The following is a 10746-nucleotide window of genomic DNA, read 5'->3' on the forward strand; positions in this document are numbered from 1 at the left end:
GTATGATCAGGTGTTACTGCTGTTTCAGTCTCAATCTAAATCATTGTAACTAGACTAGCTAACTTTTAAACAGAGTTAGCAGTACAATTTTGGACATGTAACTATCCCAGAATTGAAACGGCTTAATCAAAAAGATTTAGTTCTATATATGAAAGTATACTGACAACAAGATGTTATAAACGAGCGATATTCATGGCAAAATCAGCTTTCAAAGTTTAATAAACAATGATAAATTACAAAATTGTAAGATATACAATCAAAGCTAAGGAGAATCTCTACATAGAGCATACAACTATGCATATGTAAGATATTTTATTAGTAATTTATTTCTGCAGGTCTATTTTGTTATAGGAAAGTATTGCAATATTCAAACCCGCAATTTAGCAGGATATGTAAATCAGAGCTGGACCACCAGACATATTTTGTCTTTATAGAATTACACTATTAAAAATACAAACAAGGGCACAATGCAACCTATATAATCTATAAACGTGCTGCCTGTTTGCTGCAGTGGAGATGAAGATGCTCCATTCAGGAACGCAGAGCTGCATCAAGCTTTAACGTGAAACTGCAGAAAAAAACAAAAAACAAAAGCAAAAATTTTATTAATATATGTCACCATGAGAAAAGCCTGCTGAGTTTTTCTTCAAAAACGTTTTTAAACATTTAAATCACACATTTGTCTCATGAAGTGAATTTTTTTTTGCAAAACAAACTTATTTGCGCTTGTCAGAAATATTTTCTTAATATTCTAAGGGTTTTGTTTGTGACTCAAAGTTTTGCTTGTGATTCTCACATCAGTCGTGGGCAAAATATTTCTGATGTGTGCAAATAAATGTTTATGTTTGGCAAATAACTTTTTATGTTCACAAGACAAAAATTAGTTATTTAATTAAAAAGTTTTTTAAACAAAACGATTTGGGTTTTTTTTTTAAAGAAATCATTACAATTCCAAAAGTTTTGATTACAATTTTATTTTACTAAACTGAGGTTAGTTTTTTTCCCCCATTGAATAATTGGGGGAAAAAAATTTAACTTCATACTCTGTGAACCAGACCCTAAACTTAAAGTCTGGGTTCAGTTTTTTCCCAGAACACAGGGAAAAAACTGGGTTCAGTTTTTATTACATATAATTACATTATTACATATAATGAATGTAATAATGACACTTTTATTACATTCATTATATCTATCATGGTAATTCAGGCTGAGTTATTTTTAATTCTGAATGAATATCCTTGTTGGACTTTTATTTAAGTGCTATTCTCCTTCAAGATACATTTACGTAACGCTAGAATAAATGAAATGTACATTATGCAGCAAAGGAAATTAGAAGAACGGACATATATCCATTATGGAGATAATAAGTTTAGACGGGCGATGTGCCCCTATTGCATAAGCGATACTAAAGAATGACTGATATCATTAACGATACAGGGAAGAGGCTTTTCAGTTATCTAGCTTTGCTAGCAAAGTCGTTAGCTAGCAGCTAGCTAGTAGCATAACAACAACAGCCTAATGTCTGTATAATAGAAATCCTGAATCGATAGATAAGAACAGTTTCTCCTCACCTGGCTGTCTCCTCCCGCTCAGTAGTTCTTCAGAGAAAGGCAGACGCAGAGGCCTGTCAGTGTCTGTTGTATTTCATTACCTCTCTGCTTAAACCGCGACTCCGAGCTGAAGCAGAAACGATACTTCAACGTTTTCCGTCATCTGACAAGCAGCAAGTCTACTCCACTTTATTCACCAAAACCGTTTTTTTTAATTCACCAAAAACTGTTCTGTAATCTGTAATCAGTAATCTGGATCGTTCGCTACATTGAGCTCCGCAGTTAGCCGCCTTATCTCACTGTATCTACCCCCCCCCCCCCCCTCTCTGCACGTGCCTGTTCAAACGGAGTTTCTGACTCTGCTGCTGCCTTTACTCTGAGCCGTTCAGCTGCGGTGAAATTATTGGGGTAATAGAATGTGGCTCTCTCAAATATTGGGGGGGGGGACATGTTTTATTAAGTATTTAACAAACAAATGGCTTCTACCGCGATTATTATGTGAAATTAAATTAGTTGTCTAATATTAAAAAAATAGTTTGGTGCTGTTGGGCTCAGACTCTGAGAGGCTTTTTCTTTATCAAACAATTTTTTTTGGCTGTTATTTAGTGGAAATATTGATGTTGATGAGATTTTCTCCAAAATGATAACATTTTTCAACCTTTATAGCTCCACTGTTGAAAACGAGGCTCTAACATTCACAAATGACAAGTGAAATAAAATCCAGTCCAACATCTGGTTTGAGGTGATTCCTCTGGAACCTGTTGGAGGAAAAATATCCCAATTTCAGAAGATGTGCTTTAACTTAACAGAGCTCTGTGGTTCCTCCTGTCAGTGTGAGTGTCAGGGTGAGGAGGCACCAGGTTAGGAAGAGAAGTGGCAGCTGCAGGATCTTCAGAACAAACGGGTCATGATGCTAGGCTACTGATTATCCCTCTGTCTGGACACAGGAACAATAGAACAAGTTTAAAAGCTAAAATGAATGATTATATGCCAGACATAGAAAACTGGGATGCACTCCATGCTCATGGAGGTCTTATGACATCTCAAGGTGTCAACATTGCAGCCAGTAGGCTGAAGGAAATACAGCTTTATTTTGTAGCAATTCAAGAGCTACTAGCTTTTATCGCTTTGCAAAAACATTAATCAGCACAGAAATTCGAAAGCACACAAAGAAACAGTTATATATAAATATATTTTGTCATAGTACCCCCAAGGATTTAAAACTACTTTCATCCCTGGTTGCAGCCCTGCTCTAGCAAAGCATTAAGAGTTCAGAAACAATATGAAATGGGAAAAAAGTTATCTATTAACTGATTAAGTCGTGTTTTAGATTGTTCTTGAAAAACTAATCAGTCACGCTGAACAGAGAACCCGTTGATTTTTTACAGCAGACAGTCGCTCCCCTCTCTTGCAGGTACTACGTACCCCCACTAAATCTTTTAGGGGTACGCAATAACCTGCCGTACCCCTTACTTTCACCCCTGCCTTTGACAGAATCAGTCAAAGGGCCTGTCAAAGCTGTCAAAGGTGACAGGCCCGGTTCTTTGCCCGCCTACAGAATCAGCCGTGCACCCCCTGGACAGGAAGCTGTTTGCTGTTTTTACCTTAAAGTGGCCAACTTTTTGTAATTCCTATATCGATTTGATACAGTAGGGGCTTCCGCACTTCCCGCATCTGTGCCTTCTGTCACTTTTTTCAGCAGTTAAAACTGTTTAATCCGTTGTTAACACGCCGTAACCGGTTTTTCCGAGCTGCCTTTAAACGCAACAGGAGGGCTATGACGCACGCGCTGGGTTTACGCCTGTGCCACAGCAGCGACGAGACCTCAGGTGTATTAGAATCACAGCACCAAACCAGCAAAAGGCAAAGAACTTTGCACAGTTTTTCCCTCAAACTAACTGACTGAGTTGAGTAAAGCTGTTGGATGCAGGTAATGTTAGCTAAAAGATGATTAGCTAATAACAATACAGCACCTTAAACTTGTTAAATAGTAGCCTATCGGCTACTGATGTTGCCTATGTTCAAAAGTGGGTATAGTACTTGTTACATTCACTTGAGTAACTGTTTTGGAAAAAAGGTAGTTTTACTGCACTGTACCTTTTTCTTTTACTTGAGTAATATTATTATTGCTACGCAGATTCATTTTGCCCCCCATTAAACTTGTCTGGATTGGGGCTGCAAAGGTGCCTTATACTGTTTTATTTAAAGTGTACCTTAAAAGATTGTGGTATGTGTCCGTTTACTTATGATAGATTAATCATATCCAAAATGGGGGCGCTGTAATCAAAAGGAACACTTACTTATGTAATGTGGTTGCGGGGTCCAACATGAATGCTGATGGTTTAAATAAGAAACTAATATTAATAACTCAGAAGCCATAAGAGCAAAAAAAATGGTGCTCTGTTGCTTTTCAAACCATGACCTGAAGTGTTTTGTGATTCAAAAATATTTACAAACACCCAAATATAACTTTCCTTTGTGCTACAGACAAGTGTAGAGTTTTCTCAGGTTGCTGACCAGCAGCACACAGTAATCGGTGTGGGTATGTACTGTTTGACTTTATGCACCATCAACTAATCAACCAAATTTTAAACTACATCATAAAACAGGACACAGAAACCTAAGGGTAAATTAACCCTTAGTTGGGTTAATTTACAGACTGTGAGCTGCTAGTGACCCAGCAATTTTACAGTTTGAGCAAATGTTTAGAATAAACATTTACATTTACCATGGTATTTATAGTTAAACTCCATTTCTGCTAATAAATGAACAAGGAAATATTTCTGAATCACATTGTCAGAACTCAACACTAACAAGGAAGCTAAGCGACATACAATTAACTGTGAACATTGCCTCAAAAACTATTATATTTTCACAAAAAAAAAAGAAAAAAGAAGTAGCACAAAACAACTTGGAAACTACTGACACTGGTCAAGAGTGCACCCAGCTTTTGATTCCTGCCCCCTACCCCAACAATTAAATGTCAAAAGGCTGAAATTCAAGATGTTCAGATCTGGGATACCATTCTTTACTTGTTATTGCTTGTCACTATAACATAATTTGCTGGGCAATAAAATGTCCCAGTAATTAGTGGGATAAATGATAATATTGTTATTTTGAGACCATTTTTAAGTAGTAAGCTGATAATGGCACAGTAATGCAAGCTTGCTCTCTCAAACTTTAATTTTGTAAAGAACTGTTAACACTGAAACTGAAGGATATTGTAAATTACAACACAAAAAACAACTAAAATAAAAACCACTGACAACCGAAACCTTGAATAAAATGGATTTTGACGTCTCTAAACAAAATTTCACTTCAAAGTTAATCATCAAAATAGAAATTATCCAGCTAATTTTATTTTATCATGCATTCTCCTTTGGACCACCAAATGGCCCATCCATTCCTGTGTTAGTCAAATGTTTTCCCAAATTAAATTTTTCCCCCTCTTTAACCGTGGAGAAAAAAAGCAAACATAAACCATATTTCAACTGAAATAAAGTCATGTTATTTCTCTTAAATGCCAATACGTTTTTCAAATTGTGATGTTTTAAGTGCTCATAAAATCAAGGAGGACGACTATCTACCAAGATCTCTTCTTATAACACATTTTTTCTTTGAAAATGGCTATTTTTGTAGTCTGTCATCTGAACCAGCCATATTCATATAGTAATATGTGATTATTATTATTAAGCAATTTCACCCTGGGGATCAATAAAGTAAATTATATTCTACATTTACTAATTCTAAATAGAAGTGAGGTTGCATCTTCATGTACTTAATTTGTATACATAAATTATTTATTTATATATATATAACACTTACACTTAAGTGTGTTCCCTTTATTTTTTTTGAGCAGTACATATATATATATATATTAAACCTTAAAAGTTAAGCTTTTGGTTTACAGTATTTCCCGTCCTCCTGCTGCATCAGCTTCATGATTTTTATTCCACTGTTTCACCTTAAGTTGCACTTTGCACAGTCATGATATGCAAGTTGTTTGATGATTACACAACTTTCCCCATGTCAACGCCAGCTGGTCCCATGATGGGTTTATTGAAGTGATGAAAGAGTGGCCACTGAATAAGCTGGAATCTGGTGTTCCCTTTATACCAACGAGTGAAACGCTGATATTCAAAAACATGTTTTATTATTAGCTGTGATCTGAATGCTTGGTGGTATGTACAGCCAAGGAGCTTTCTATGCACAGCAGAAATTCACATTCAGAGGTAAACAGAAACAGTCACACTGAAAAGGTTTGCTTTCTTCTTAACACTTGTACAACCAACAGAGATAAACTTCCTCCCACTGCTTAGAAAGTAGAATACAGTAGCTCCAAAAAAGCATAGATGCCCCTCTTAGTATGGCACTGAAACAAATCTAAACTTTTTCCAACATTAATGTAACATTTATTCTGTACAAAAAAAATCTGTTGAAAAGGATTTTTTTGTTTTCTTGCAAAGATGCAGTTTAATAATTGTGAAGAACCTCAAACTCAATTTCATCTTTCAGCCTACTTGAGTAAACACTAGATTTGCACAACAGCACGAAAATGTATAACTGATTCTCTTGCTGAAAATTCCAGCACTATTAATTATTACCCCAAATTTAATTTTACCGTCCTCAATGAGCAGTTCAGCCACTAAAACTATAGCTCAGGTGTAAACATTAAGAGCAGAGTCCATCCTATTGGTCAAATACATCAAAAACGCCCAGAGCAAATATTGTGTCTAAGCTGATCTTTGCTATGTCAATTAGGAGTGCACTGATTGCAGTTTTTTGGCCGATCACCGACCACAGATTTTTTAAATGAATGACCTGCTGATTCCAATTTTGGCTTTTTTATTTTTGTCTTAAAAATTACTAAATACAGCAACAAAGTCACGAAGTTGGCAGCTATAGGATGACGATTGTTAACCCAGCACCAGATGCTTAGATGCTTACATTAATAAAGTTTGAAGTTTATAAAACTAGGCTACTGCAGCTAAGCTAATGCTTTCCAACTGATTTATTTTTCAGCTCATCTGTATTAGAATTGTACAAAATTAGGAGAACATGCAATATGTGATAATGTGTGCAAGTCAAGTCTTCCAAAAAAATTTAAGTGTTAAGGTCTTTCTCCTTTTGGTTTCCTGAAAACAAGAATCATAGATTATCATCTGTCTGAGTGCTGGAAAAATGAAATAAATGTCCATCTTAGCAAGGACTTATTACAAAATGGCTTCAGGTCAATGTCTAAGTTAATTCCCTAAAACCTTTACCTTCTAAATTTAAAATATCATTTCACTGCATTATGTTGTCATAACGATAAATTTACCCCCAACATTACATGTGGAAATGTTTTAAAGCGATTTGTCATGGTCTCGTTTTCTTTTCATAACAAAAACCTGACATTGGAGAATCACCGTATATTACATGCAATGTAGCGCTTTGATTGGGGAAACGCCAACCCAAACCGTTTCCATTCAGACGATCAGAACTGATAAGACGACAATCCTGAGTTTCTTAAAAACAAATCACGTTACAACACTTAATTTCACTGGTGTAATCTTTGCAGTGCAGTGAGGTTTAACAGTGCAGAATAAATGACACTATATTTAAGTTTTAAAAAAGGAGACTTCCTGTTTTCACCTCACCTACACCACCAACTGCTCGTTTATTGAGGTAAATGAACAGCTGTTGACATGTAAAATTCGATGAAAAACTGTGAGACAAAGATTTAAGGCGATCCGTTCACGTCAAGACCACGTTGGAGAACGGCTCCAAAGGGAAACGGGATTCCCTGACAGGAAGACGTCAATACTTAAGAGTTTTTCCAAGCAAACACAACCGTCCAAGACTGGCGACATAAAAGCAGAGATTAAGCTCTTTAGCAAGTGACTAATCGCTCTGACCGCTTGAATATTTCATCCGGCTGGCGCTGAGTGTAAGTGAGAAGGCCTCCTGATGGCTTGAAGGCCACAAGGTCAGACAGAGAAACCTTCACTAAATACTCTTCAGCCAGACTGGCTTCCTGTCTCTAGTCATTTTGGCTGCAAAGTTCTTTTTCTAAAAAAAAAAGTGCACTTAGTGACTCGTCTTTATGTCCTTTAGATGCGCACATCTACGTGTAGAAGTCCAGTTTGCTCTCTATCGTCTTGCAGCCTTTGACGGAGAACACTCGCTCAGATTTGGGGAAGTAAACCAAATCCCTGGCCACCTGGTCTGCCACGTTGGGGCTGGGTTCGAGGTTTCTGGCTTTCATCTCGGCCATGGCGCACTGGACCACGTGCTGGTACTCCAGAGGCAGGAAGGGAACGAAGAAGTCCACCAGGTTCTTGTCGATCAAACTTGTACGAAAGAAGCCGCCTGAGGGAAGAGAAACAGAAAAGTACTTCAAGAACTTTATTTTTATTTTTTTTAAAGAAACTTTGACGTGACCTCGGCTTACTTTTGTTGTTGTTGAACACGGAGAGCGAGAGAGTCGTTTCCAGGTCTTTGAGCTCGATCTCCTCTCGATTTTTTCCCGCTTTCCAGAACTCCAGAGCCGTCTGGATGATGCCGTCTCCTCCTGCGTTGCTGTCGGGTGAAAACCAGAAGCGATAAATAAAGTCTCGTAATTAGGAAACAGCGTTCACTTGTAAGATTTAACTTCAGAGAATATCAGTGGATATCACACCTGTTAGTTGGCTACACTTAGTTTGATTATATATGCTTATAAAACTCTCAGAAAAATGGTTTGTTTCTCTTCATTTACTACATTGATAAAAATCAATATAAAACCGGGAGGATTAATTTCCTAAGACACAAGCCAAATCTTCTGAAGTCTTAGTCGTTTACCTGAGGAAGATGAAGATGGATTTCCGATAAGACACCCCGTCCAGCTTGTCATAGTAGTCCAGGTACGGCTTGATGCTGTCAATCAAGCCTGGATGCATCTTGTCCATCTCATCAAAGATGAACATGGAGCGCTCACAGTTGGTCACATTGCCTCTGACCCACTGCTGCAACTGAGACTGAGGACAAAAACAAGCAATTAAAACAGGTCAGACGGCTGAAATGTGTTGTAATATAATTCATGGACTATTATTCACCTTGTAGGTGGCTATGTGCTCCACATGAGGGAAGTGAAGCGTGGACGTGAACACGTGGACGAAGCGGCTGTGCATTCCTTCAGCGTAAACGCTTTCGGCGATGAGCTGGCTCACAAAGTTCTTCCCGGTGCCGGTCCACCCATGGAGAGAGAGCACCAGAGGCTTCTTCGGGTTCGTGTTGCTCATGAAGCCGTTCACGGCTTTTAAGATGATGCGGGACGCAATGTGCTGTCCGAACAGCTTGTTGTCCAGGTCCGTCTTGAGCCCTGGAGAATTTAGACAAGAGAGGCATCAGGATTAGTTGCTGTTAGGTCGATTCTGACTTTTCCCTCGTTTTTCAATTTTTTTGGCGCTTGGTTTTTCACTTTCCGACGGTTGTCATGATGAGTGACCGTGGCAACAAGATGTTTCCTACTGATCAAAACCAAATTTCCAACTATATGGTAAGACAGAAATTTAAAGAGGAGCTGCAAAAGCAAATGAGCAATTAGCAATGCTTGCCAACAACAGAAGATGTTATTCAGGATATACTGTAAATATCTTCCTTTTCCCAGGATAATGCGTGATAAGGTTGTAATAAAGTAAAAGTGTCCTCAGTCAGAGATTTCTGCAGATTCGTTGCGAAACTGACTGCTACTGAACTTGGCTGCAGAAGAAGGAGAAATGGGGTAACAACACCTCTATGACACGATAATGAACAACAAGCTCATTATTCAAGCTGTATTTTATGTCCGTCGTGAGCAGTGCACCCTACAAACCTAAAGACATTTCACTCTTTGCATTGGAGGGTTTTGTTGTTTTTAAGTTTCTTGAGCCCTCTAATGTGTTCTACACTGCTGTGGAGATCTACAGATGCAGAAATTCTGCAACATTTGCTAGAACCATTAGCTAAAAGGGCAGTATTTTTTCGGTTTCAGTTTACATTACCCCCCACCCCCAACCCACAAGCGCCATTTTACCGTCTCCCTGGCAGTTAGTGCAAATGAATAACAGAGTGGATTTCTAACATCAGGCTCAAGTACTAACATTGCATTCGAGCTCACCTGTTGCATTATAGGCTATCCATTTCGGATCGCAGGTTTCCTTAAAGTATTTGAAGATCGCCCGCCCCAGCGCAGCCCCGACACCGACTACCACCGTTGTTGTGATCGGATCAAACGCGTTCACCAACCCGCTGAATGTCAATGTCACCCACAAACAGATATGCGAAACTTTCATTGTCGAGCCACTCGGATTACTTCCGACATAAGACGTTTTTTGTGGAATAAAATGGGAAGGACAGCACGAGAAAAAAAACGACGGAGAGCCTGCACGGGCGCTTCCGCCTACGTCATTGTAGTTTTGAGCTACGTTCAAGTCAGGGTAGAAAAAATTGTTTAAATTGGATACTCAAAAGGATTAAAGTAAAAAAAAAGTGGGAGAAAAACCAAAGCAACACTAAAAAGCCAAAGTCTTTGCAGGATTATTTGCTTACTTGTTATATTGAATGATATCCACTCGGGCCGGCAGCATTCGTGGAAGTAGTAGAAAATGTTCTGGTATCTCGCTAAAATTCCGGTGAGAGCCGCGGCCATTCCTACTGCGATGGTGGTGCTAATGGGTTCCAGCGCCTCCGCCATGCTGGAGTAGAAAATCAACCAGAGGAGCAGAACGTGTTGCTTTCTCGGCTGCATTTCTTTTACGAAGACAAACCGGGATGAAACCGCGAGGAACGCGTTGTTATGGCGAAGCGTCTCGAAAGGGAAGTGCTGCTGTTGTTAAATTAGTGACGTCAGGGTCCAAAGGTTTCCTCTTCTTCTCCTTCTTAAAGGGGTTCAGTTTACACATTAATGGCTGAGTTTCCCTAACTCTTTCAGGCTCTGAACCCCGTAAGTAAATACACGTTTTTCTCACAATTCACTAATGACTGTTGTTTTATGGCTTTACAAAATTGTTGATTACTAAATTAATAATTGATTAATAATAATTAATTACAATTAATTAATTGTTAATTAATACTCTTTGGATATCTTATGAACACCATCATTTCACAGTAGGGGTCATGACCCTAGACAAGCAAAAACGTGGCTGTAAGACACGTCATAGAGTGTTTCACATTACAAAAAAAAAAAAAATAATAA

At 38.3% G+C, this 10746-nt stretch overlaps 1 protein-coding gene across 2 annotated transcripts; it reads right to left on the reverse strand.

Moving 5' to 3' along the window:
* Positions 1-5684: 5684 nt before the first annotated feature.
* On the reverse strand, positions 5685-10401 carry LOC103473376 (torsin-1A-like). 2 transcript variants are annotated; one of them, XM_008423557.2, is made up of 5 exons: positions 10101-10401; positions 8627-8892; positions 8373-8548; positions 7984-8111; positions 5685-7901 (listed from the first exon to the last, which is right to left on the reverse strand). In XM_008423557.2, the coding sequence occupies exons 1-5, from the start codon at positions 10297-10299 to the stop codon at positions 7657-7659; spliced, it is 1014 nt and encodes a 337-aa protein (XP_008421779.1). In that variant the 5' UTR covers positions 10300-10401; the 3' UTR covers positions 5685-7656. The 2 variants fall into 2 exon arrangements, with proteins under 2 accessions (XP_008421779.1, XP_008421780.1); XM_008423558.2 differs by lacking the exon at positions 10101-10401 and adding an exon at positions 9670-9966.
* Positions 10402-10746: the final 345 nt, after the last annotated feature.

The sequence above is a fragment of the Poecilia reticulata genome, linkage group LG12 (assembly GCF_000633615.1).
Source record: "Poecilia reticulata strain Guanapo linkage group LG12, Guppy_female_1.0+MT, whole genome shotgun sequence".
Lineage (NCBI taxonomy): Eukaryota > Metazoa > Chordata > Actinopteri > Cyprinodontiformes > Poeciliidae > Poecilia > Poecilia reticulata.

Excerpts from the sequence above, each read along its gene's own strand:
- LOC103473376 (XM_008423557.2), bottom strand. The coding sequence starts at position 10,299 with ATGCAGCCGAGAAAGCAACACGTTCTGCTCCTCTGGTTGATTTTCTAC. Across the intron at positions 8,549-8,626 it reads AGCACATAGCCACCTACAAG|TCTCAGTTGCAGCAGTGGGT; the intron begins GTGAATAATAGT and ends TTTTGTCCTCAG. Across the intron at positions 7,902-7,983 it reads CGTGTTCAACAACAACAAAA|GCGGCTTCTTTCGTACAAGT; the intron begins GTAAGCCGAGGT and ends CTCTTCCCTCAG.